This window comes from Carcharodon carcharias, chromosome 15 (assembly GCF_017639515.1).
Source record: "Carcharodon carcharias isolate sCarCar2 chromosome 15, sCarCar2.pri, whole genome shotgun sequence".
Taxonomy (NCBI): Eukaryota; Metazoa; Chordata; class Chondrichthyes; order Lamniformes; family Lamnidae; genus Carcharodon; species Carcharodon carcharias.
In genome coordinates this window covers 106,736,362-106,763,726 of record NC_054481.1, presented here as the reverse complement: position 1 = coordinate 106,763,726, position 27,365 = coordinate 106,736,362, and the positions used below count along the sequence as shown (strand labels likewise).

Genomic DNA, 27,365 nt, shown 5'->3' with positions numbered 1-27,365 from the left:
ATATGGCAATTCCTTGCTCTCTGCCAGAACTCACTGTAGAGCTGTTTTTTTTAAAATATACTTTATTCATAAAATATCTGAAAGAACACTACAAAACATTTCACAATGGCCATCACAAAAAGTGCAATCATATTCAAGTTTTCCACATAGATCATGAGGTGCTTCAATACAATCAATGAACATTACAGAAATTTCAACATGGTCATTATGGACAGTCATACAGTGCAATGGTATTTAAGTTATCGACATATATCATGTTGCACTCTCAGGTGCTTCAATACAATTGTGATATATGTAATATTCACAGCATACATTCAATGTGAATCATACAGCCTGAGGGATCTATACAATTCCCAGCCCCTCCATGCACTATGGCTGAAAGATCTTAGACAGCAACATTTCCCCATTGCGAGGCTGCCCCAAGGTTAATTCGTCCCCCAGGATGTAGTCCTGGACCTTGGAATGTGCTAGTCTGCAACACCTGGCCAGGGACAACTCTTTGCCGTGGAAGACCATCCAGCTCCGGGTGAATGGCTACTGAGCAAAGATGAGAGAGGGGAAATTGCAAGAGTCTAACAACCCACATTTATGATGTGCTGGGATTAGGATGAGGACAGAAAACAGGAAAAAGTCCCACAAATGGTGCCAAGTATGATAACCTGTGAAAGTACTGATCGTGTTCAACAGGCTCGATTTAAAAATACACCTTTGTGCCGATTCATTTACATTTTAAGACATCTTTTTTCAGGTCGCTAATCTGGAGATAATGTGTTTTAAGGAGCGAGGCGATGGAATTTGAGACTACAGCTCAGCTCATCTTTTATGGGTTGCTGGTGTTTCTGGGGATTTGGGGGAATATTTTGGTCTTGGTGACAATACTCGCCACCACAGTGGAGAGCCACGGCCTCGCCGCCTCTGACATCATCCTAACCAACCTGGCAGCCGTCAACTTGCTCATTTCCATTTTTCGGAACATCCTTCTGTTTATTACGGAGTCGGGGGTGAAGATTCTGCTGAGCCTCCACTGGTGCCGAGTGTTCATGTTCCTCTGGGTGTGGCTGAAGTCTGTGAGCGTGTGGGTCACTTTCTGTCTGAGCTATTTCCACTTTCTCAAAATAAAACAGCACTTCCACCTGAGCACAAAGATGAAGGAGATCATGTACGTGATGGCGATATTATTTGCGGTGTGACTTGTTAATTTCCTCTATGCAATCCCAGCTTTCATTTATAGCCGGACTGCCAGTGGGAACGAGACGAAGATCCTGATGGTGGTCAGCACCACCATGGAGCCTTTCCTGGGCTGTGTCTGGAAGTTCCCCACTCCGGAGAGCGGCATAACGTTCGCAGTGGTCTCCCTCATTCTTCATGAACTCATACCCATCATATTCATGGTCAGCACCAATCTCAGCACCGTGTACTATCTCAGCAAACACATCAGGGTGATCGCGGACGAGCACTTGCACAGTGTGCAAATGGAGAGGACAGCAGCCAAGTTGATCATGACGCTAGTGACACTGTTTGTCCTGTGTACAGGCACCCACTTGCTGGCTGTCAGTTACTACAATCACAATGGGGGCACGTCCACTGCCTTTTTGTTGACCCTGGCAAAGTACTGCGCCACCGTGTTTATAGGCTTCAGTCCTCTGTTGCTCGCTGCAGGACACAGCAAGTTGCGACATAAAGTCTGCAAGGTGTTGCATATTAAAGTATTCTCATTTTCTTTTTTTTAAAAAAAGCATCCCAGTTCTTAACAAGTAGTGCCGAGTTCAGATATCTGAGGCCTCATGAATATACAGTGTGTCCTGTTAATCGGCCGTGAGTTTAGGGTTCCCGTTGTTCTGGTCCATATTTCCTCGCCCATAACTGCCGACTTCCATCTCCGGTGGATTTTCCACCCTTTTCACTTCAGTTTTTTTTCCTCTCACAGGATGTGGGCATCGCTGCCGGGGCTGGGCCAGCATTTATTACCGGTCCCTATTTATCCATTCAGCGGATGTGGGCTTTGCTGGCTGGGCCAGCTTTTATTACCCATCCCTAGTTGCCCTTGAGAAGGTGGTGGTGACAACTGAGTGGCTTGCTAGGCCATTTCAGAGGGCATTTTTGAGAGTCAACCACATTGCTGTGGGCCTGGAGTCAAATGTAGTTACATGTAGGCCAGACCAGGTAAGGATGGCAGATTTCCTTCCAGTGAACCAGATGGGTTTTCACAACAATCGACAATGGTTTCCGGGTCATTAGATTTTTAATTCCGGATTTTTATTGAATTCAAATTTCACCATCAGCCAAGGTGGGATTCGAACCCCAGTCCGCGGTCAGCGACAGTACCACATTACCCTTGAGAAGGTGGTGGTGAGCCACCTCCTTGAACTGCTGTAGTCCATGTGGTGTGGGAACACACAGAGTGCTGTTAGGAAGCAAGTTCCAGAATATTGATCTAGCAGCAGTGAAGGAACTGTCTCTATTTTTCTGTTTTTATAATTCAGTAGCTGATCCCCTTAATATTCTTCAAATTTTCCAAACCAGTTAAGTGTACTGAGTCATAACATTCAGGAAGTTCCCAAGTTTGAACTCCAAATCAATATACTGAGTCAGCAGAGATCAGCTAGGGTGGTGGTTAGTGATCAGAAGGTTATGGGTTTCAAGTCCCACTCCAGAGAGGCTTCAGCACATAATCCAGTATGGTACTGAGGGAATGCTTTACTGTTGGAGGCATCCTCTTTCTGACCGTGACATTAAATTGAGACCCCGGGCACCTTAAGTAGCCAATTAATGACCACTTAAGGGCTTCATCCCACTGCTGCTGGTATTAACCCACTGTCGGTGGGCCTGTCACCATGCAGTGTGCACGACAGGTAAAGCTGTGCGGGCTGCTGGTCACCTCCAGGCGAGGGTCCCTCGATCAAAGGCAATAAATGCCTGATGTCGGGAAGGAGGGGATTGCTGTCGAGAGCCACCTCCCTGTCCTTGCTGCCACCCCCCTGACATTCTTCTCCCCACGACCCCTACCGCATTACTACTTACCTGTGGCCTGGGTCACTCCACGTTCCTGGGACTCCGGCGCCTGTTCTTCTAGCAGCAGCTACAGCCTTTCTACTGGCGCTGCTGAGCACAAGGGCTAGCTGAGTCTTCCACCCCCTGGGGTCTTGATTCCATGGGAAGATCCACTGCTGGCCTCGCCACTGCCTGACTGGCTCCCAAAAAGAGGCAGCATGGGTCTCTCACCAGCTATCCAGCTGGCAGGCAAGACCCGATGCCTCAAAAAGATTCCGCCCCCTGTCTTCCCTTTCAGATGGATGTAAAGATGACACTATATCAATGAAGGACAATGAAGTTCTCCATGTCCTGGCAAATATTTATCCCTCAACCAATGTCACTAAAGTAGATTATCTGACCATTATTATGTTGCTGTTTGTGGCACTTTACTGTCACAAACAGGCCACCATGTCTCTTACATGACAACAGTGACTGCATTTCAAAAGTACATCATTAGATGTAAAGTGCATGGGAATGTTGATGTTACGAAAGGTGCTATATAAATGCAAGTTTTTGGGGGGGCGGGGGGGCATTACAATTGGTTTTCATGCCCCTGGGTTAAGAAATTGAAAACAACTGGAATTCCTACTCCTGATCACCATCCAGTGCTGGAAAATGCACAAGCCAATATTGGGTGGTGACAGAATCAGGCTCAGCTGTGACATCCCCTATGACTTGCCAACATTAACTGTGTTGCCTCACTCTTGAAAAATAACCCCTTGAATGAGGAATCTGTGGGTTGTCAATGCTCAAGATCCTGTACATAGTAGAGTCATTAGATGTGGGCAGATGGAAGAACTGCATAAAGCATTAATTTTCTCTCTGAGAAGGAGGCGTAGAGGGTTCCCTCCTCACATTGAGTAGCCCTCAAACACAATGCTTTATCAGAAAGTATCATCAGCTTCCTGAAATAAGACAATCAAGTCACCTGATGGATCAAGTAGTTTGAGAAATGCAAAAATGTTTGAGCATAGAATCATAGAATGGCTACAGCACAGAAGGAGGCCATGTGGCCTGTTATGACCAAGCTGAGTCTCTGTAAGATCAACTCATCTAGTTCACCTTACCTGCCTTTTCCGTCACTATGCAAATATTTTCTCTTCAGATAATTATCCAATTTTCTTTATAAGAATGAAGAACATGTGCTGATATCAACATATGCTGATATTGACATTTTCAATATAGCAAGATCTTTCATTCTGAGCGCTGTCCCAGAGTTCTCCAGATACTCATAGCTCAATAGCTCCATCTCGTGTTTCATCCATGTTCAGCTGCTCTGCGATGGTGTGTTTTTGCTGTTGTCTTTCATAGCTCTCAAAGTGGTATAAAAAACTAACTGCAAAAAAATCAATATTGCAAAAAGCAATATGTCAATAGCATGTCAAAAAATGCAACAGAGTAATTTACACCATTTATGGCCATTATTCATTTACTATGTATTTTAAAATGAACATATCAAATCATCGTGGAATGGTAATTAACAAAATGCATAGAATGCTGAATTACATTGCTAGACCAGTTGAGTACAAGCCAGAAGATATTATACTAAAATTGTACAGTGCATTGGGGGTGTAATTTTGGTTGTAAGGACAAAAGGGAAACACTCAGATCTTAAAGACTGTGAAGAGGAGGACCTCAAACTGGTCCCTAGTGATTGAGGATTGATTTTGAATAAAGATTGGAGAAAGTGGACTCTTTATCCAAGAGTGAAGGTGACTATGAGGAAACCTTACAGAAGTATACAACATATTAAATTTTACTTCAAGAAATGCCAGGATACTAGAACAAGAGGGTATTGGTTAAAACTGATGTAAGGAATGTTGAGGGCAAATATCAGGAACTATTTTTTTATGCAAAGGGCAATCAAGAAAGAAAAGAAACCTGGGCCTCTCAATACACAATAAAATAACAGTATGGATGTGTGGGTTTTATTCTGCTGGATGAGCTAAAATGGTTATGTCATCCATACCTATCTTGTGATTTTGCCTATATTGCTAAGATTAATAAAACCTACAGTTAACCCATGTACATTGCTCTTTGTGTGCTTCATTATTTCAAGCATTTTCATTACCGAGTATGCATCTGTGACATCCACATTGAATTGTGGGATTCAAATTCGCGTCTCATTAAGAGACTGGAATTTTAAGTCCAGCGCCTTAAACCGCACGACCACACAACCACAGTGAAACATACTGAATTGTATAGGAACCAATTTTCACATCATCTGGAAGATAAGTTTTAATCACCAACCGGTGGTGAACCACAATCTTGCCCCTAAATTTCACAGTGCACATATCCAACTTCTTTTAACACAGCAGTAAATATTCATTGAAAGTCAGTTAAAAACACCACTTATTATGGACACAGCAGATGAACTTAATCTGCACAATTTGGCATTCAATACTCTATACCACCAGTGATCAGACTCACACTTCTTAAGTGCATTTACGTTTTTAAATATTATCTTCACTAAGAAAAGTGTTTTGACCTTAACTGTTCCCCATCTCCAAGCAGTTTAGGGAATCCCATGCACTAGCTTCTTTTATGGAGATCAATTTTAAAATTTGTAATGCCAAAAGGAAAGCATGTGCTCTTTGTCCCAGGCATGACCTGGGCCACCCAACTAACCAAATGCCAACCAGGGATTTTCTAGGTGCTTTGAAGCATTATTTGCTAAATGCAGTTCAATACAAAACATGCTATCGCTGTGTATTAATGTGATGTATACAGAGGCAGACTACCAGTCAATTATGTTATTGCAGACACAATGAACTCTTTGAATAAGTGGGCCAGCATCAGGAAGATGCCAAGGGGACATGAGAGCCTTCCACATAAAGAGAAAGGAATAATCAGAGATCAGCCCATCCTCACACAACTCTCAACAGTTAGTTACCACAACAATCTAAGTACAGTTTGTAACCAAAAAACACAAACTGTAACTCAAGATTGCTGAAACAGTGAGGGAACATTGCTGTCCAGTTCTCAATGTTCCAAGAATATGGAGGATTAACTATCTAACATCCTTCTTTCCCGAGAATGGAACATAGGGACAGAAGTAGGCCATTCAGCCCCTTGAGCCTCTTCTGGAATGTCTCCCAATCCAGAGAAAACTTTAAACATTTCAGAAGATAAGCATTTACCCAGGAAATTAATGACTTAAAATTTGAACTTGTATACATCGCTAAATGTGAATTCACAGCTGACATAAGTATTTCCCCTCACAGTGAGATCTGCTTTGTAACATGGGTGTTGATGCAAAGTGGAAATAAGACAAAGAGCAATCATACCTCACCAACAACTGACCCGTGATATCAGAACTATGGTTACCACCTTACACACCTACTTACCAGAGCAGAATTGAACAGGTGGCATACTTGTGGTATTCACTGGTGAACTGTGCAAGTTTTGGCTGTCTGGATTGCTCTAAAGGGATGGAGGAAAATCTTAAGAAGAACAATTTGCATTTAAAATGGACCTTTAACATAGTAAAATGGCAAAATGTGCTTCACAGGAAAACTAACAAACAAAATTTGACACTGAATCACATAAGGCAATAATAGGACAGATGGACAAAAACTCAGCAAAAGGGGTAACTTTTATAAAGTGTCTTAAAGGAGAAAGAGAGGTGGAAATGCAGATAAGCATTTTAAAATTGAGGTGTTGTCAAACCAGGGGTTAATGTAGGTCAGCGAGTATGGGAGCAAAGGATGAATGTGACTTGGCGCAGTTCAATATATAGGGAGCAGGATTTTGAATGAACTCAAATCTATGGAGGGAGGAAGGTGAGAGGCCAGCCAGGAGAGCATTGAAATATTCTGGTGAAGAGTCATACGGACTCGAAACGTTAACTGTATTCCCCTCCGCAAATGCTGTCAGACCTGCTGAGTTTTTCCAGGTATTTTTGTTTTTGTTTTGAATTTCCAGCATCTGCAGTTTTTTGCTTTTATCTTTGAAATATTCAAGTCTGGAGGTAACATGAACATGGATGTACATTAAATACATTTTTAAAAAATCACATTTTTCCCTTTCTTCCATGACAGGGTTGATGCTTTCTACGTGAAGTTCAAGCACCTCCCAACCTCAAGTACTTCACTGAAATAACAATACTCTTCATGTTTTAATTTAGAAAATATCAGCAGGATATTTGACTGTTATGGGAGCACCACAGTGAAGCTCAATTTTGTCTCACCTAATGTTCACAATTCTTACTTTCCAGCAGGAATAACTCAGTGGTGATCAAGACGTTGGCTAAGTTATCAGCTAAGATAAAAGCAGAATACAGTGGACGCTGGAAATCTGAAACAAAAACAAAAATAACTGGAAAAACTCAGCAGGTCTGACAGCATCTGTGGAAACGAAGACAGAGTTAACGCTTCTGTTCCATATGACTCTTCGTACTAAAGAAAAATAGAAATGAGGTGAAATATAAGCTGTTGGAGGGGGGTAGGACAAGTGGAACTGGATAGAGGACCAATGATAGACAAAGAGATTGCCAAAGAAGTCATAGACAAAATGACAAAAGGGTGTTGATGGTGGTGATATTAGCTAACGGATGTGCTAATGGTGACATTAAGGGTGGAAAGCAGGACGAGCAAGTGACAGATGGCCCTAGTGGGGGTGGGGTAGGGGAAAGGTGGAGATAAAAGGTTGACAGGGCCCTCAACCGTGTCCGGCCCATCTCCCGCGCATCCATCCTCACACCTTCCTCTCCCTCCCAGAACCATGATAGGGTCCTCCTTGTCCCTCACTTATCACCCCACCAGCCTCCACATTCACAAGATCATCCTCCGCCATTTCTGCCAACTCCAGCAGGATGCCACCACCAAACATACCTTCCCTTCACCCCCCCATCGGCATTCCATAGGGACCGTTCCCTCCAGGACACCCTGGTCCACTCCTCCATCACCCCCTACACCTCAACCCCCTCCCACAGCACCTTCCCATGCAACCGCAGAAGGTGCAACACCTGCCCCTTTACTTCCCCCTTCCTCACTGTACAAGGGCCCAAACACTTCTTTCAAGTGAAGCAGCACTTCACTTCCCTTCCCATAATTTAGTCTACTGCATTCACTGCTCCCAATGCAGTATCCTCTATATTGAAGAGACCAAATGCAGACTGGGTGACCGCTTTGCGGAACACCTTCAGTCTGTCCGCAAGCATGACCCAGACCTCCCTGTCGCTTGCCATTTCAACACACCACCCTGCTCTCATGCCCATGTCCGTCTTTGGCCTGTTGCAATGTTCCAGTGAAGTTCAACGCAAACTGGAGGAACAGTTCCTCATCTTCCGATTAGGCACCTTACAGCCTTCCGGACTTAACACTGAGTTTAACAACCTCGGATCATGAACTCTCTCCTCCATCTCCATCCCCTTTCCGATCCCCCTTTTTCCTTATCTCCACCTTTTAGCCTATTTCGATCCCTTCCCCCTACCCCACCCCCACTAGGGCCATCAGTCACTTGGTCATCCTGCTTTCCACCCTCAATTAGCACATCATTTAGCTAATATCACCACCGTCAACACCCCTTTGTCCTTTTGTCTATGACATCTTTGGCAATCTCTTCTTTGCCTCCACCTATCACTGGCCCTCTATCCAGCTCCACCTGTCCCACTCCCCTCTAACAGCTTATATTTCACCTCACTTCTATTTCTTTTTAGTTCTGATGAAGAGTCATACAGACTCGAAGCATTAATTCTGTCTTCCTCTCCATAGATGCTGTCAGGCCTGCTGAGTTTTTTCAGTTAATTTTGGTTTTGGCTAAGTTATCTCCTACCTAGCCTGGGGCAGTGTAACCAATTGCAGTGCAAAGTAACCAATTGTAAAAAAAATTCCCAAAAATATATATAATTCAGCACAGGTTGGGACGAAACTAACACCTCTTTGGGTCTGCATGGTTTAGTTCTACACTGGCCAATACATTTACCCTCTACAAAATGTTAAAAGTAAATGTTTATTTTAAACAAAACTAGAAAACGTTTGTTATTTGCACGAAGAGTCAGAGAAGCATTCTTGTGGCTTGTTTTCATGCAGAAATATTTGCTGCATGGAGTTGAACTTTCAAGCGGTTGAAACCCAAAGCCCTCCCTCAGTGAGAATCAACACCAAACGAGAAATATTTTTACTAGCAAAAGGCAATATAAAAATGACAAATTAATTTAGAGGAGTGCTATAAAGTGGGGATGGATTGTAACTAAGTCAGGGTTAGATTACATTGGAAATAAAGAGGCTGGAATATTGATGGGATTGAGTTAGGTTAAAAATGGATTATGATTGGGAGAGCCTGGGATTAGAGTGGGTTTGGGCTGGAGGAGACTAGACTAAGGATTGAGGAGGGTTAAGGTTGGATTGGGAACAGTTTAGCACCAGAAGACATTGAGGCTCGGGGTACGGGGTGGTCAACGGTCCAAGATGAATAAGGCAGAGGCTGCCTCTGCCTCTCTCTGTGAGGCCCAAAGGGTGAGTCAGCCGCCAGGTCCAGGCCTCTGGGAACACCCCCCACTTCTGAATCCGAGGGAGGCCGGGCTGGACTCATGCCGGGTCCCCGCCCGCACCCTCACTGAAAAGTAAAGAGCGGCGAAGGGAGAAGCGGCCGGTGCCGAGCGCCAGTCACCTCTGGCGGGCCGGCGCTAGTACGCAAGCCCGCGGCTTCAGACTTGACGCTAGGCCCTGCTTGAAAAGAATAAACTCAGCGGCGGCAGCTCCCGTTGCGTCAAAGGATCTCACAATGTGGCGGGGCTGAGCTCAGTCTGCCCCGACTTCTCTCTAACAACATAACATCATGTAATATAGTTGCTGAGCCCACCTCCTGTTCTCAGTAAATAACTTTTATTTTCTCTCTGTTTTGTTTCGCTTCAGGACTTGGGAGTTCCTCCGCCGTTTCGAGTGGAAGTCAGTAGTTGGTCTTCCTTGTTTTAAATTTGACTTCTTGTTCTTGCATCTTCTCCAGTTTGCTCTGTCACCATGGTGACCCTCTGCCCTCGGCCTCTCTGATCCCTGGTTCACCCCCTCTGCAGCTGCCAATGCGCCCCTGGCTTTGTCGGCCATGTCCAAGAAGCAAGTTGTCAAAACCAGGACTAACAAGAAACTGGATTTAGAGCGGAAACGGGACGAGAAGGCGGTGAGACGAGCCCTGGCCAAGGAGAGGAAGAACAGGGCCCAGGAGGGGACGGAGGACGAAGAGTTTGTGAGCTTTGCCAACCAGCTACTGGCCATGGGACTCAAACTCCGGGAGGTCCCCGGCGATGGGTAAGACACACGTTATCACATAGTTATTGCATGCACAGAATCTGGAGCTTAAGCCACTCTTGATGACATTTTGACCTAAAAACTAGTGGTGGTAACCACCTGTGTAAAAACTCTAATTATTGTCTGGGTCTCTCCTCCAAGTTGATTTAAACTTTTTGTTATATATATATATATATGTGTGCAAGGCATTTGCTGAGCATTAGTACACTGTCGCGGACTGAAAGAGTTGTAGCTCCAGTGTTTCCCCAAAAATTCCATTTGCACTGCACACACTGACTGAGAGTAAAGCGCTTACTCATGTACTGAGTATGGAAACCGAGATTACTCCGCAGTGAGGGATTGACAGTTTGAGTTCAACCCCCCAGCTGCTGAACATGTCATTTGCAAATGCCAGCATAGTGAAAAATGAGATCTGACTTTGGACTTAAGCACTCAACTTCAATAGAAACTTGTTTGCTTAAAACCTAAAGTTGGTGTGCACACCGAAGCATTTGTTATAAATGTTATGTAGATTGAGAGGTTTTTGAGACTGGATACATTTTACCTTGTTGCAACCTCCCGCCCCCACCTCCAGCATCCACCAAGCCCACGTTATGTCTTCTCCTGGTTTCAGTTAAAATGCCTGGTTTTAAAATACTGTGACAACTGTCTTGGATGTGATGTGTTGAATGCACTGTCAGTTAGATGGATAAACCTCCAGTGACTTTTAAGATTAGTGACTTACATTTTGATGTCCCTTGATGCACAGCTTAATTTATAGGCTACCAGTTGAACATTTCATATGCCTTCTATTTTAGCTAAATTGCTAACATTAATACAGTGAAGAAAGGTATTGGATGCAGTCATATTAAACATGCATATGATCTCACATAGGCCAATTTGCAGTTTCTGATCACCATGCGCTGACAGAAGCATGAACAGATGAGAGAGTGTGATGAGGCTTAATAACACAACATTGTGTGGCATCCTGGAGCTGTAGATTAAAGCTGTTTTCGTCCGAAGGCTCAGCCTGTTATAACATGAAGTAATATATGAGCTTCTATTCCCTTGAAATGAAGTTTATTAAAACAGTTGTTTCAGTTGAAATCATGGGACCTGGACCCTTAGCAAATGAACCACAACATTCAGTAAAAGTACTTGGTGAGGTTAAAAACTTGCTCAAATCCAGATAAAGTGGATGCAGGTCATGAGTTCCTAATGTGCATCATACAGAATAGATTCAGGCCATGCTTCCTTGTATATGTTATACAGAACAGTGTTTAAATCCCTTTGTGGCCTGGCCTCCTTATCTCTGTAGCATCCTTCAATCCTACAACCCCTGTACCACAACTAACTCTCCATTTCTCTGACTTTGGCCTTATGTGTATCCCTTCTTCCACTGATGGCCATGTCTTCAGCAAGGTAGGTTTCATGCTCTGGAATTCCTTCCCAAAACTGTTCTCCCTCTCCATTTCCCTTTTGCTGTTTATGATCTTCCTAAAAACCCATCTTTGTTCAAGCTTTTGGCTAGTCCTGATATCTCTGGCTCAGCATCCATTTTTATCAAGATTACACTTCTGTAATGTGCTTTGAGACATTTCTTTATATTAAAGGCATTATATAAATGCCAACTATAGATCCCAACTGTAAGCTGTCCATATACATTATACAGAAGATTCTGGCGATGAGTGCCATGTATACTTTGTACAGAATAACATAGCTTTTGAAGGCTGTCATACACCATGAATGTCATGGTGACAGATAACTTTATTGTCATAATTCATGGACATTGTATCAACTTGTTGTGAAAGAGCCTTTTAACAATATTTATCATCTTGCTGCAAGAACTTAAAATCTCAGATTTGTTACAGCGCAGGAGGCAATTCAGCCCGTCCTGTCCGTGCCGGCACTCCATAGGAGAAATTTACCAGTGCCACTCCCCCACCTTCTTCCCCATAGCCCTGCACATTCTTCCTTCTCAGATAACGAACCAATTCCCTCTTAAATGCCTCTATTGAACCTGCCTCCATCACGCAATCAGCCAGTGCAATCCAGATCCTAACCACTCGCTGCGTGAAAAAGTTTTTCCTCATGTCACCATTACTCCTTTTGCCAATTACCTTAAATCTACACTCTCTTGTTCTTGATCCTGTCACCAACAGTTTTTCCCTTGTATAGACCTGTTGTGATTTTGAAAAACTATCAAATCTCCTCTCAACCTTCTCTTCTTCAAGGAAAACAGTTCCAACTTCTCCACTCTATCTACATAACTGAATCACCTCATCCCTACGTGTGCTGTTGTTATGGCCAATAAATGCTGGACAAATGTAGCTCTCAGAACTGTACTTTCATTTTTGAAGCATGCTTTAAGATTTTGAGCCATAGAATTTGTAGAACAAAGGACCATTCAGCCCATAATTCTTTAGCTGCAGCCAGCAATCCCATTTCCCTACCCTTTCCCCCTCCTTTTTTATTTTCCTAATTTTTCTAATAGTTATTCAAGTTTAACAATGGGCAGAGAATTGGCAGATGCAGTTTAATGCAGGGAAGTGCAAGGTAACATGATTTGGTTGCAGAAAGTTTGATGTGAATTATGTTCTAAATGGGATGAAATTGAGTTGTTGGAGCAGGTGAGAGATCATGATGTCCTGGTGGACAGGTCACTAAATCTGTCAGCTGAATGCTCCCAGTCTCTTAAACTAATAGAAAGCTGGAATGCATATGTATAATCATATAAATCCTGACAGAGAATTTTTAAAATGTATCGACCTTGTGAACCCACATCTGGAGCACTGCAGGCCATTTTGGTCTTCCTATTTCTAAACAGGATATCCAGTTATTGGGAAGAGATACAGAGAAATGCTTCATGGTTGATCCCAGAATTTGAGGGAATGCTGTACAAAGAAAGATTGGCGACCCTGAGTCTTTCCTTTCTTGATATGGGTCTGAGGGGAAATAATGATGGCAGGGGTTAAAATGATGAAAGGTTTAAACAAATTGGCTCCAAGCAAGCTTTTCTGCTGCAGGTTGAATTTAAGCATGAAAGCTCATATTAACAAACTGAAGACAAAAAAAAGAAGAAACTCAGGATGAACTCTTCTTTTCAATAGGATGGTGTGTGGAAAAGGTTACCAGCATGGTTGGTGGAGCAAAAACCTTAATGGATTTCAAGAAGAAACTAGCCAGTTTTTGCCAAAAATGGTATGCAGTTCAAAATGCACTAAGGAGGTTTTGTAGATTGTTGGCCTACATGGGCCAAAGATCTTCTCCAAACAAGCTGGTCTATTTCTTTTTAAATGGCTGTAGAATTGTGACAGTGAATGGCAGATGGCAATAGAGGAGTCTGCACAATCCCTTTAGCTTCCGTTGTACGCTGAACAACCTTGAGGCATCTTTGCTTGGTTACTAAAACCTTAATTTCATTTGCCAATGGTCTAACCCACGAGTGCCCAATTCCTGGAGAAACCTGGAGAGCCTGTACTTGCACTGGCGATGCTGCCATCCAATAACAATCCCTTTGACATGAAGTTGCTGATTTTTGTCTACTTTAATTTGGAGTGACAAAAATCAACAAAATGTCTGCTATTTTTCAGGAATTGCCTGTTTCGTGCTCTTGGAGATCAGCTGGAAGGTCATTCCCGAAACCATCTTAAACACCGGAGGGAAACAGTAGACTTCATGATCAAACATCGGCAAGATTTTGAACCGTTTGTAGAGGATGATGTCCCTTTTGATCGATATGGTGAGTCCTAATCTGATCGCCCTATTAACCCAAGATATAAACAAGAACTGGGAAATATTAGCTAAAGTTTAACAGGTTAAGCATACTTCATGAAATGGCGTGCATGGGTGCAGCACATACTGTGTTATCAATATTGCTCCGATTTCTACCAGTTATATTTATTCTTTAGCCTGGGGATGCTTAGTGACCTCCTTCACCTGTGGTTGTCAACAGACCTGCTGCTTGACATGCCCCTCCATTCATCCAATTCAGTGAGATTCCATTACCTACGATATACATGCCATCACTCTGAGGTGTATTGTGTTCATCTGAGAGTTAAAGAGTGGCAATCAGATTTTCTACTGCCGTGTTACTGATATGATTCTGGCCTTCACAGAATGAACTAGGTCATCCAGTAGTGAGGGGAGTGATCTAATTCCCAGCTCAACTGAACATACGAATTAGGAGCAGGAGTGGACCACTCGGCCCCTCGAGCCTGCTCCGCCATTCAATAAAATCATGGCTGATTTGAATGTAACCTCAACCCCACATACCTGCCTACCCCTGATAACATTATACCCCCTTGTTAATCAAGAATTTATCTAGCTCTGCCTGAAAAATGTTCAAAGACTCTGCTTCCACTGCCTTTTGAGGAAGAGAGTTCCAAAGACTCACAACCCTCTGAGGGAAAAAGAATTTCTCCTCATCTCTGTCTTAAATGAGCAACCCCTTATTTTTAAACAGTGACCCCTAGTTCTAGATTCTCTCACAAGAGAAAACATCTTTGCCACATCCACCCTGTCAAGACCCCTCAGGATCTTAAAGATTTCAATTAAGTTGCCTCTTGCTCTTCTAAACTCCAGTGGATACAAGCCTAACCTGTCTAGTCTTTCCTTATAAGTCAGCCTGCCCATTCTTGGTATTAGTCTAGTAAACCTTCTCTGAATTGCTTCTAACACATTGACATCTTTCTTTAAATGAGGAGACCAATACTGTACACAGATGTTGTCTAGCCAATGCCGAACTGATGCATAACCTCCCCATTTTTGTAATCAATTCCGCTCCCAATAAATGATAACATTCTATTAGCTTTCCTAATTAGCTCTCAATGTGTAAACTAACCTTTTGTGATTCATGCACTAGGACATCCAGATCCCTCTGAATCTCTGAGCTCTGCAATCTCTCACCATTTAGATCATCTTTTTTATTCTTCCTGCCAAAATGAACAATTTCGCATTTGCCCACATTATACTCCATTTGCCAGATCTTGGCCCATTCACTTAAGTCGAAACTCAATGTCATAACTCAGTCTTTGGAGTCTGAAGATGTGTGGATTGAAGCCACACTGCAGAGACTTGAGCATGATCCCTAGGCTGATACTCCAATGCAGTGTTCAGGGAGCACACCATCAGAGGTGCTGTCTTTTGGACGAGACTTTAAACCGAGGTACTCTCTGCGCTCCCAGGTGGATGTGAAAGATCCCTTGGCACTATTTGAAGAAGAGCAGGGCATTCTCCTGGTGTCCCAGTCAATATTTTATCCTTCAATTGTAACTTTCTGAACAAAATGTGATTATCTGGTTACTATCTCATTGCTATTTATGTGCAAGCGCATTTCAAAAGTACTTCATTGCCTGTAAAGCGCTTTGGGATGTCCTGAGGTTGCGTGTGACTCTGAAAGCTGCCTTGTGTTTGCCGGGGTTTTCAGCTGTTTCTAGCAGCGTCTCCTGCATGACTTCACAGTTAACATGACTGTCGTTGCTGCAGTGGACTGGAATGGGAATGGTAAACAGAATGCTACCTCCTGACGCTTCATGATCTTGCACCTGTGGTCAACAGCAACTTGCATTTATATAATGCCTTGAGAAAAGTGTCCCAAGGTGTTCCAGTGAGACAAAGAAATTGGAGGTCCCAGAGAAGTCTATGGAAGCAATTCCAGGTGTCTGCCAGTGTTGAGTGATGGTACGGGAGGCCAGAGTACAGAGATTGGAGAAATGTGAACAGAAGGGTGGAAATTTTATGGTTGAGGTGCTGGAGAATTGGAAATAATGGTAGATCAGTGAGGACTGGTGTGATGGGGTGTGCTGTGTTGCTGTGGAATAAATTCATTTTTATTCCAACAAATCTCCAAACTGGAACTATCGAGACCAAAATATCAGCTTACTCTTCCAACTATTTAATACTGAGCATGGATGGAGATGGCCATAGGCATGTATCACAACACTGATGGTTTTGATTTCTGTTTTTCAGTTGCAAATCTGGAAAAACCGGGCACGTTTGTTGGCAATGATGCAATAGTCGCCTTTGCAAGGAACAACCAAGTGAATATTGTGATCCACCAGCTTAATGCCCCACTTTGGCAGGTAACATACAGTAGTTGAAATGCCAAGTGTATAGAGAATCCTGTATTGGAGACTGTAACTCTTCAATAACATTTTTAGGAATGATTTGTACAGAACCTCACATTTTGTACTCCTCTTCGCCAGCAGCAGCTTTAATATCTGTAGCACTTTTCATTCATTCATGGGATGTGAGCATCGTTGGCTAGGCCATTTATTGCCCATCTCTAATTGCCCTTGAGAAGGTGGTGGTGAGCTGCCTCCTTGAAGCACTATGTCGCCATATGCCAAAGGTATCCCTTTTCTTTTTGGCTTCATGGTGGTTTTGATACAACTGAGTGGCTTTCTAGGCCGTTTCAGAGGGCATTTAATTGCTGCGGGTCTGCAGTCACATGTAGGCTAGAGTCACAGCAATGTCATCATCAGACTTTTAATTCCATATTTGTATTGAATTCAAATTCCACCATCTGCCGTGGTGGCATTCGAACCTGAGTCTCCAGAGCATTACCCTGGGTCTCTGGATTACTAGTCCAGCGACAATACCACTCTGCATGCTCGTGGTGTTCTATTGGATGTCAAATAAACTTACAATGTAACAGTGGAATTCTGATGCAGTGTCTTGCATTTGCATGGTGCATGTGGTCTTTCTATGTGGGGTGTTGGTGTTGTTTATGTGGAGTGATATAGAGCCAACAATGTTTCTGAATGTTTAGTAATTATTACAAGATAGGTGTCATTATCAGTTGACCGAGCCTTATGTCACTTATTGAGACACACTGGGAGATGGTCATTTGATGGTTTTATAATATGATGGGTGATTATTTTATATCAGTTATGTAGTACGTGTGTTTTTGTGGTACTAATGCCTGGCTGAGATCTGTTATTTGTTGGAATTCTAATGGTTGCTTCAGGTTTTAAACTGCTGGTGGCACAGGATGTTCTCATCAGCTGATCCCACAAACTGCCCTTGTCAAATCAAACTGAGAATAGTCATCCACTAACAATCAGGCGACTTCTTACTTTCCCATGAATGCACAACAAAGCTGTTTCCATGGAGGTGCAGTACCTTTATTGTCTGAGGTCCAGAAATTGCAAACACAGTAGAATGAGAGCTTGGACAGTGAAATAAGAGGGTCACTGCGGCACTGATGACCATGACACATTGAAATGAAGGAATTAAGACAGGGAAGGATCACAGCCCCACCCTCTACCCATTTAACCAGCAGCGTTAGTGGGTGCAAGGGGTGAAATAAACTACTGGTGCATCTCACTGCTTCTGATATCACGTAAATTAAACTCCAGTGCAAGCAGTTTTCTGAGCTTCTCCCACTACTGCACCTAAGAAGTAACAGCAAACCACCTGGAGTGGGGGTATTGGAAAGGGTATTAAGGTGGGTCAAGTGAGAATAGGTGAAGATTTGGCTGAAATGTCTGTGCCATCCCATTCTCGATGACCTGCAGTGTCTGGCCTTGCACATGAAAGGCCTAGCGAAGGTACGCATCTGTGGTACCAGCAAAGAGCCAGCACTTTCAGAGGGAAAGGGGAAGAAACATTTAGCAGGAAGAATTGAATATGTAGCCAACATAAATCCAGGCATTTGAGTGGAAGCTTATTGTTTTAAAATATAAAGCACTTCTATGAAGCAAATATTTCATAGTCAGTCAGTGAGGAACCACTTGGAAAGTCTTCAAAATTTGGTTTCCATTCTCAGCCTATTCATTCCAAAGAACTGTAACTACAAAGCAAACCAGAACAGCACATGGCACTGAACGAGCCTGTTATTCTGGTGTGACTCCTTCACCTGCCCCCAACAAGACAGTTCTGTTACTCTGGACCAGAAACAGATTTATTATTAAATCCCATAATATGCATTTATAAAGAACATGTGTGGTTGGCTGTTGTAGCCATACTCTCACTTTTGTTCTCCTCATCTAGTAAACTTCATCTCCTTGTGTTTTGTTTTTTAAGTTTGTTGGTCAGTGGTTGTGTTCATGAAGATGGAAGACGTTAATTAATGCAGAGGAATGGAACCCGCTTTGGGCGTTCAGTGTCAGCATTGAGCACTCCCAGGTCAGATACAGCATAGGTTAGGGTCGAGTACACTGCTACGCCTACTCTGCCATTGGTTGTCCTTTAATGTCAGTTTAAAACCCTCTGTCTTTGTCCTTTGTCCTATCCACTTTACCAGTACAAGTGATCCTCTGGAAGCAGCTCCAAATTGTGCGGGATCAGCTCCAGAAACTGTGGCCCCCTAAATGTTTCAGATAATATGGTGCAACATGTGGCAGGACTTTGCATGAATAATGCAGTTTAAAACACTCAGCCGTTTGTTGTAAACTTGTAAACAATTTAGGGGCATATGGAACGCCATTATAGGCACTCACAGAGATGTTGGACTGCTTTCACCCAAGGCTCCTGCACAGCTGGAGTTTGAAGTCTGTACTCTACACTTGCAGGTTCTGCAATGTTTATAAGGTGCAAATACCCAAGGCTTTGTCAGTATAAATCAAATGTAGCCATTGTGTGTGTAAAGGCCTTGTGACTGTGTAGTAGGTAGGTCTCTGTTTTTAGCTAATTTTCCAGTTTTTTTCAATGAATCTTATTGTTGGGAAAAGTTTCCTCTGTTTTTTGTTTGTATCATGAAATCATAAACGATCACATGAGGAGCACGCACAGCACAATGAAAATCTTGCCCCCACATATAAGTCTCTTTGTAATTCTCAAATGGATAACAGCTCACTCATTAATAATTCAGAACAATAATAGCTAATCAATTATTTTAACTCTATAGGTTTTTGGAACCCGCAAGAGCAATGCTGTGGAGTTGCATATTGCCTACAGATATGGGGAGCACTATGACAGTGTGCGCATGCTCAATGATAATTCAGAAGCACCTGCGAACCTAAAGACAGAGGTTGGTAAATGTATATGATTGTGTCCTGAACCCTTTAGTACACTTCCTGTTTACACAAGTGTCCTTTTTTTCATGGGAAATGCGCAATGTTGATATTGCTTAGTTAAAGCTACTGGAAGTGTCTGTAACCTGCATTCCAGTTCTTCTTCAGTGGGGGAAAAGGGAAGGAGTTAGAAGTCAATAAGCAGTTCAGAAAACATTTCGGTGTAAGTTTAGAAGTTTGCTAGTAAGTTAGCTTGCAAACTCTTGCTGACATGGAGGTTTAATTTATTTTAATGATCGCTGCTCAGGCTGTGGAATGAATTCTGAACACAACCAGGATTCAGGGTGGGGAGGGGGAAGATTGATCCGATTTAGCTTTACCAGGCAACAGCTGCCAGAAACTTTGGTCTCCTGTGTGTTAAAAGGTGAAACTTAAAATTTCTTTAGAACTTTAGGTTGAAACCAACATTCTGCAGGGCTGTTTCCCCATTTTGCAGTGTTTTTAATAGCTGCTGGTATAAATGTAACACTGTTTTTATTGTAAAGAGGTCGCTACAACACCAGATCTGCAAATATTCACGTTTTAATTACGTGACACTTGCAGATGCTCATTAAAGATGATTCAAAGAAAAAAGATCGAAACAAAATGTGTCACTACCAGATGGAAGACATACGGGATTTTGAAAGTGAAATGACCAAGACTGATTTGGATGATGCAGTTCAGAAAGTACGCAACGCAACAGGGTGTATGGTAAGTAGCTGAAAACAGATTGACCCAGCTACCTTCAGTGATCCTTGGCAAAGCTTACGGTAAAGCACATGAAGTAACACTCCAACTGCTGGGATCAGGCTCTGTATTTAAATCCTTCTGAATGAACTATAAAGGTTCTGTATCTATCTACTTCATTTGTTTTCAACCAGATTTGTAGTTTTCTGTAAAGCTGCTATAAATGGTGTCTGATGACCATCATGTACATAAACACATTGTTTATAGATTTTTAAATTATGACCAGTCTAAATTACAATTGTGTTTTTTTTAGATATTTTATTTGAAACCTTCAAACTCACTGTGACCACACTGTGGTTTCTATTCCTACTGTTAAGTCTTTGTTTACTGTGAGTCTTTCATTTGGAGTTTATGATGCAGGAATTGTGTATTTAATTTTGGTTGTTTAAAAAAAAATGACACTCAGGTATATTAGCGCAGTGGCTAAATGCAGTACCTGGTGTAGTACTGAGCCACAGTACCAGGACTGCTCGATCCAGAGTGGTGCTCAGCCACACTTACCAATAGCCTGTTGGTTGCTCAGGTCAGCAGCAGTAGGGGTGCTACAATTGGCCTCAATGTCATTTGGTTAGGGAGAGGGGAAAATCTTCCAGGGTGGGTGCTCCTGATCACTAATCAGTGACCCCTGCTGAAAAGCATGCATGTGTCTTCAGTGAGGACATGTTGGGCTTTGGTTCTGATAACTGTCACAGTCAAACAATCAGTAGCTGTTGGGGCTCATACATGAAGAATAGCCACAGGGGTGAGGTATGACGGAGTACAGTGCCCTCGGAACCTGTATGTGAACAAGAATCAATGTTCACAGGCGAGCAGCTTGGAAAAATTGGGGAAAGTGAAGTGATTTGTTGTACAGTTGATGTTCTCCTTGTTTTCCTGTAGGATACTGATATGATTGTTCAAAATCTGGAAGCTGAAAACTACAACATAAGATCTGTAATATTTGCCATTTTGCAGATGGAAGAACTGAAGAATAGCAGTGAGTTCCACACCTGACCATTCAAACATATTCTGAGTACCACATATTGCAAGTTCACTTCTGACTGGCTTCCTATTTTTATAGTTTCTCTGTGCAAGATTTGCCCTTTGGTGCTCCAAATTCAGTTCTGGTTTTATATCTTAAACATCTGACTTGTCAAGCTTGTCGTGGGTTCTGAGGCTAGCTTTTGCAGTAGATGTTTTGAGGCTCTCATAAATAGCATTAAAGATACTTCCAACGTGTTTGGCTGTCTGCTTCAGTTTATAGAAGCTTCCAGATCAATGGTAGCTTATATTTCCTAAAACACTCCTGGCAAACAGTTTAGCTTCGTCAAAATAAAAGATTACACTTTATAATGGAAGAGATTGAATGAGTTACAATGGATATGGGGATGTAGGCTTCCCTGATGGTCTACTAATTGTACTGTCTGGTAGAGCAGTATCAGATTTAGTTGAGAAATTTTTAAAACCTAATAGAGGACTAGGATGTCACGCTCCTTTTACATGATGCAATTGAGATTCAATCATTCTGTATTCACTGGTGCAGAACTGCTGTCTGTTGAGAGACCCAGTTTCTGGTCTGTGAATACGTCATTACATGAATTTAATTTAATTTTTGATTTTAGATAGTGATGAAGAGTCCAACAAAACCAGTTCTAATTGCAGTCCTCAGCACATGTCACCTCTCTGGATGGAGAATGGAACTGGTAACAGGATTTTTGGAAATCAAACTGTCAACAGTGAAGAAATTGAAAACAACAGGAGGCTGAATGAAAAGGAAGAAAACAAAAGGACCAAAAATAAGGTGTGTAAGGTAAGACGGTGTGACTGGGGACAGATGCAAAAAAGAGAGGCCTGTACAGTAACGTATGATATGTGCCCTTATTAAGCCAAAGACTACAATAGCCAAGGTTTTCAGTGATGTGGAATTCTGGAATCTGACAATGCAGCCTGGATTCCACAGCACCATTCAGGGAGCCACACATGGGTTTGCCCACTTCTGAGTCTTTAAATTTATGATTTGCAACATCATTTCTGGCTAGCAGACATTCCCCAAAGGATCTTAAAGGATTAATGGAAAAAAACCACATCATTAACTTTTATGAGAGACAACCATACCATCTCATTTACTTCCCAGCACAGCCTTCAATTCAAAGTCAGTTCTACTACCAGCCCATGTGCAGTAAATGGGTGGAAATAGTATGACTTTATTTATGTACATTTTCTTCATTATTCTCTCCAGAAGGCATTGATGCCTTGCTAAAATTCAGTTCTGCAAGCAAAGTGTGTTCTTCTCCCTCAACCCAAATATATTGCTCAAGTGGCCAACATAAATGGGTTATTCTTGACAGTGAACATTGGCAGGCTATTCAACTGCAAGGGGCATTTCAGTCAAGCCCACTCCTGTCCTCCCCTGACTTCTGAATACTTTTACTTCCAGTAATGGTCATTGGGTAGTAGTTAACAGAAAGAAATACTTTGCTTTTCCTTTCTTCAGGGATGCAGAGACCAATTATGGTACCTTAATTGTTGTCCTAGCTGAGGTCAGTTAACTCAGCACAGACCACGGACCAAACCAGGAGCTTTCCTGGTTTCAGATACTCACTGGGGAAACTTGGAGCTACCAAAAGTTTTAACGCCATCTGATGTACTATTTTATGAAGAAGCTTTTAAGGAAATATTTAATTTGATAACATTGTACAGAGAATTTCTTGAAAATGCTCATTACATTGTGTAGTGAAATATTCATTATGCATACTGGTTGTTAAAATGGATAGTGTTTATCAATGCACCATTGTGATTCTGCTGGTTAATTTGCGTTTTAAAATTCTAGGTGACAAATAAGCAGCGAAAAGAACAGCAAAGGTTAGAAAAGAAGAAACGACAGGAAGAAAGACATCGACAGAAGGTCATAGATAGCAGGAGCAATAATATGGAAGACAATGGGACCAATAGGGACATTCAAGCACCCGTTACCCTGGTCAAAACATTCACAACTTTAAATATTTGATCCATGGACAGCAGCTCCCTTTACCAGCTGGCAATCACCTGACGTTGAATGGGTTACATAAGTCTCCTGGGTGGGGTATAACATCATGGGAGATTGAGAGGTTTTCTGATGCTGCTTTAGATTAAGAAAATATTTGATTCAAAACTTTTGAAGAACTTGTTTTTCTTTGCAAACCCGCAGGTAGACAAACTGGAAGAAAAAGTCTAAAGGTGAAAGCAGTGGATTACTTATATTTTACAAATGCAATAAATCTTCAGATGGTAATAAGTGAGAATTAAAATGAGCAATGTGAAATGTATGTGCAGATGAATTTTAGCAGTAAATGGATTCAAAGTCAAGAAATCTCTTTAATAACTGTGCAAGCATGGGTTAGAGAGATTGACTGTAACATTTTTAAAAATCACATACTTCTTACACCGCATTAATACTCATTATTGGAGGTGAAATGTGAGGCCCTTTCTTTATAATGTGTATTTACACAGCTCCCAAAGGAAACTATAACAGAGAATGTCTTTTGCACATGAACGTTTCTGAACGCTTCATTGATACAGTGTTCAGGAGTGCTCACCTGCTGGTATCTGTTTGGGTACAGCCATAAACATTTAAAAAAGTGAAGCTTTTTTTTTAATCCTTTCCATGACTTGAATTATTTTTTTAAGTGAAGGGTACAAATATGCTGCTAACCACCAAAAATGAAAGATGCTTTCCATACAGACTGTGCTAAGAACTGTGTGTGAATCAGCTTAGCGGCTGTTAAACCAGTAATGTGGCAAATGGAAGAATTGCAACTTCTGACTGGCACCAGAAGTCTTGCTCGTCAATGCTTTGTCAGATATATTTTGGTTGAACACTCCCAGAGGTGACTTAAGTTAAAATAAACTCCTGAATTTGTTTGTTGAATTTCTACCTCTTGAGATTTTTCCTTGCTTGGAAGTAAGGAACCGTTTGATTGTGGAAGGTGGTTAAGAATAGCCATTGAGTGTTTGAAACAGTAACTCCAATGGACAACAAAGTTAGACAGCTGGCTATTGTATGATTGCTTGTGTTTACTATATTTTTGCTCTGTATTTAAATTAATAATAAATATGTGATCACCTCAGTGAGACGTTAAGCTTGTGCAACAATTTCTAAAAACATTATTTTTCTGTCACAATGATTTGGAATTGGTAATGCACAAATCAAGGAACAAACTTAAAAATTGTGAGTTGCTTTTTCTCAAACACAAACCAAAATGATTGATAGCTGGCTTTCACACTCCCAGGTAAGAATTCTTTACAAAAACTACATTACTGTAAGTGAAAATGCTTTACAAAAATCTTTTTTTTTTAAAAAAAACCCTACCTGTTATCAGTTGTGCATCTTGCTTCAACGGGCACAGAAGATCCTGGTTTACCAGCCTTGTATCTCTGGTTTGGTAGAGTTGGTGAATGAAGCAGGCTTCTGAGGGTTATTCTGTTTTGAATGACCATTCAATAGCCAAACACTTCCTAAAACTGGGTATGTGATGCTTTCACTGGTTCATTAAATTTCCTCTCACAGTACTGCTCTAGGTTTATTCACGTCCTCAAGGAAGTGAACCAACCTGATCTATCCTACATGTGTCTCCAGTCTCATGCTACACGTCTCTTCTTTCTGCCCTCAGAGCAACTAGAGATGGGGAATAATTAATGGCAAAAATAAGTCTTTACCTTATAGCCTTTGGAAGAAATTTAATCCTGGACCTTCTCAAATTTTAGTTTTGGGAGAAAAAAAAATCAGTCAATAATGTTCGTTTATTGCAAGTTTGCATTCTGGTCTTTCCAAAAATTAATGCTTCTTAATGTCAAAATTTGTTCCTCTCATAAGAATATTAAACACATTCGGGTCCCAGATCTATTATTTCTTAATTATTTGATTCAACTCCCAACACCAGTGGATGACTCAGCAATGTTGGTTTAGTACTAGAGATCACTGTTAAGCTGTTATGTGACCTTGAGTTGAGCTTGAAAACCCACACCCAGTCCGTAAGCAACAGCCCACTAATTCTACCTCTGCACAAGAGATCAGATGTTGGGAGAAGAGCTTAGACAGGGGAAATGCATGGTTGGAAACATTTTTTAGGAAGCTTTTTGATGGTGATGGAGAGAGATGGAAATACCAAGGCTGATTTCCAAGTGCAGAGGCTGAGATAGGTGAGGACCCCACTGCTGCTGTCTGACCCAAAATCACAGCAGATTGTAAGCAAAAGAGCAGATCTGATCTGACGTTACAGCCCAGAATTTAAAATGATAATTTGCCCGAACTCTTGAGAATTGGGCAATGGCTGATCATTCAATATTATTTCTGCTAGAGCTCATTACCATCTCCCTAATACTCTATAGCTTAACACCAGCCCTCAATTACTCTAAAACCCACAATCTATCCTCTTTTATTCATTGTGTAACACTGCCAGGGCTTTATAACTCTCTTTGTAACTCCATCCCAGCCCTCTATACTCTCTGTGCAACTCACTGATCACTCCTTCTGTGCATGTGCCCCTGTAGGGGAGATCCTGAAGATTGGTATTGCACATGCACTTATACCCTATAAAGCATCAACTGGAGAGGAAACTAAAAGTGGGGCCTGCTGAAGCACAAGCCTGGAGCTGCTTGCTGCCTGGCCCAGGTGGTTGTGTGCTGGTCCTGGACGGGCATGTCTTTAGACCATAGTTTGCTGCACTGCTTGCAATAGAAGGGCTTCTCACCTATGCAGAATGGCTGGTTCTTGAGGTTGCCTGAGCAGGTGAAAGCCTTGCTACAGGTGACCCACTTGAAGGGTCACTAGCCTATGTGGACCCCCCCTGGGGGGGGTTAAATTTCTTCCAAAGGCTATAAATAAGGTAAAGACTTATTTTTGCCATTATTTATTCCCCATCTCTAGTTGCCCTGAGGGCAGAAAGAAGAGACATGTAGCATGAGACTGGAGACACATGTAGGATAGATCAGGTTGGTTCACTTCCCTGAGGACATGAATAAACCTAGAGCAGTACTGTGAGAGGAAATTTAATGAACTAGCGAAAGCATCACATACCCAGTTTTAGGAATTGTTTGGCTATTGAATGGTCATTCAAAACAGAATAACCTCAGAAGCCTGCTCCATTCGCCAACTCTACCAAACCAGGATCTTCTGTGCCCATTGAAGCAAGATGCACAACTGATAACAGGTAGGGTTTTTTAAAAAAATGATTTTTGTAAAGCATTTTCACTTACGGTAATGCAACTTTTGTAAAGAATTCTTACCCGCTGGAGCGTGAAAGCCAACTATCAATCATTTTGGTTTAAATGATTTAAATCTAGTTCCCGCGGATGAAGGATTAAGGCACCGGATTCACATGCCGGTGGGCCACCAAATGGATGCAGGGTAGGAAGCATTTGTCACACACCTCACAGCAGAAGGGCTTTTCTCTGCATGGCTGCACCAGGGCTCCCACAGGGCACCTGACCCAATGAAACCTTTTGGGTTTTAAGCTGGAGGTGTCAGAAAAGTTAGCACAGAGATAACTGGCTTGTGGTGGCCAAGCGTTCATAGCGATGTCGCTTTTTGATCCTTTGATGTCAGCTCTTTCTATCATTGTGAAGCAGAATTCACCAAGTGTTGGATTGTTCACCCACTAATCTTCACTCAGAGGGTGGTCAACCTGTGGAATTCTCTACCACAGAAGGCTGTGGAGGCTGGATCACTGAGTACATTCAAGAAAAATTGATTTTTTTTGGATATTAGGGGGATCAAGGGATATGGGGAGAGAATGGGAGTATGGCATTGTGATAGAGGATCAGCCATGATCAGATTGAATGACGGAGCAAGCTCAAACGGCCGAATGGCCTACTTCTGCTCCTAGTTTCCATGTTAAACCTTTCCCGCATGTCAGGCAATGGAGAGAAGCACTTCTTTGTGAATGTGCTGGCAGCCAGTTCAGCAGAAGCGATAAATAATGGAATGTCTTGCCACATGTCCCAAGCCTGAATGTCCACTTGCTGCTGTGGCTGGACTTTGATTAACATTAAAAGTTGTAGCCTTGACCTTGGTCCACTCATTTTGAATTTAAGAATTGTTAGCACTTCCAGACGGAAAAAAAGCCCATAAAACTCCAAAAAGTAACTAAACCACTAATTAGAGTATATTGTCTTTTATTTTACCAGCCAGGGACAACTGTAATTGTAATTGCAGAATACTAGATAAGAAAATCTTCAACAAGCTAATACTTTGAGCAATCTACCATATCATTGTTCCCACATGATTGACACCTTCCTCAGTCATACCATACAATCACAGTTGCACTGGGAGTGCTGGAGCTGGCATGCATGTCTGACAATGACTGGATCACATTACACATTGCAGAGAGCATTGAATTACACTGCA

At 42.1% G+C, this 27,365-nt stretch overlaps 2 protein-coding genes and 1 long non-coding RNA gene across 4 annotated transcripts; 2 read left to right on the top strand and 1 right to left on the bottom strand.

Annotated features, from left to right (window-relative positions):
- Positions 1-788: 788 nt before the first annotated feature.
- Positions 789-1,730, top strand: LOC121288442 (olfactory receptor class A-like protein 4). Its single transcript, XM_041206974.1, is given in 1 exon segment — positions 789-1,730. A coding segment is annotated over 1 exon segment (942 nt).
- Positions 1,731-3,556: 1,826 nt separating this feature from the next.
- On the bottom strand, positions 3,557-9,977 carry LOC121288658. Its single transcript, XR_005945402.1, has 3 exons — positions 9,838-9,977; positions 6,381-6,456; positions 3,557-4,369 (listed from the first exon to the last, which is right to left on the bottom strand). It is a non-coding gene; the product is annotated as an uncharacterized LOC121288658 (long non-coding RNA).
- A 100-nt stretch (positions 9,978-10,077) lies between these two features.
- Positions 10,078-24,087, top strand: otud3 (OTU deubiquitinase 3). Of its 2 annotated transcripts, none has more exons than XM_041207355.1 (8): positions 10,078-10,280; positions 13,853-14,001; positions 16,230-16,342; positions 19,111-19,233; positions 19,820-19,966; positions 20,882-20,978; positions 21,604-21,782; positions 22,812-24,087. In XM_041207355.1, exons 1-8 carry the CDS (start codon positions 10,078-10,080, stop codon positions 22,986-22,988), a joined length of 1,188 nt encoding a protein of 395 aa, XP_041063289.1. In that variant the 3' UTR covers positions 22,989-24,087. The 2 variants fall into 2 exon arrangements, with proteins under 2 accessions (XP_041063289.1, XP_041063288.1); XM_041207354.1 differs by having other exon boundaries at positions 21,604-21,791.
- The last annotated feature ends 3,278 nt before the right edge of the window (positions 24,088-27,365 follow it).

What these genes read in the sequence shown, in the direction of transcription:
- otud3 (XM_041207354.1), top strand. Translation starts at nt 10,078, where the DNA reads ATGTCCAAGAAGCAAGTTGTCAAAACCAGGACTAACAAGAAACTGGAT. An exon ending in TGTCCCTTTTGATCGATATG is followed by an intron (nt 14,002 to 16,229) that starts GTGAGTCCTAAT and finishes TCTGTTTTTCAG; the next exon opens with TTGCAAATCTGGAAAAACCG. An exon ending in CTGCGAACCTAAAGACAGAG is followed by an intron (nt 19,234 to 19,819) that starts GTTGGTAAATGT and finishes TGACACTTGCAG; the next exon opens with ATGCTCATTAAAGATGATTC.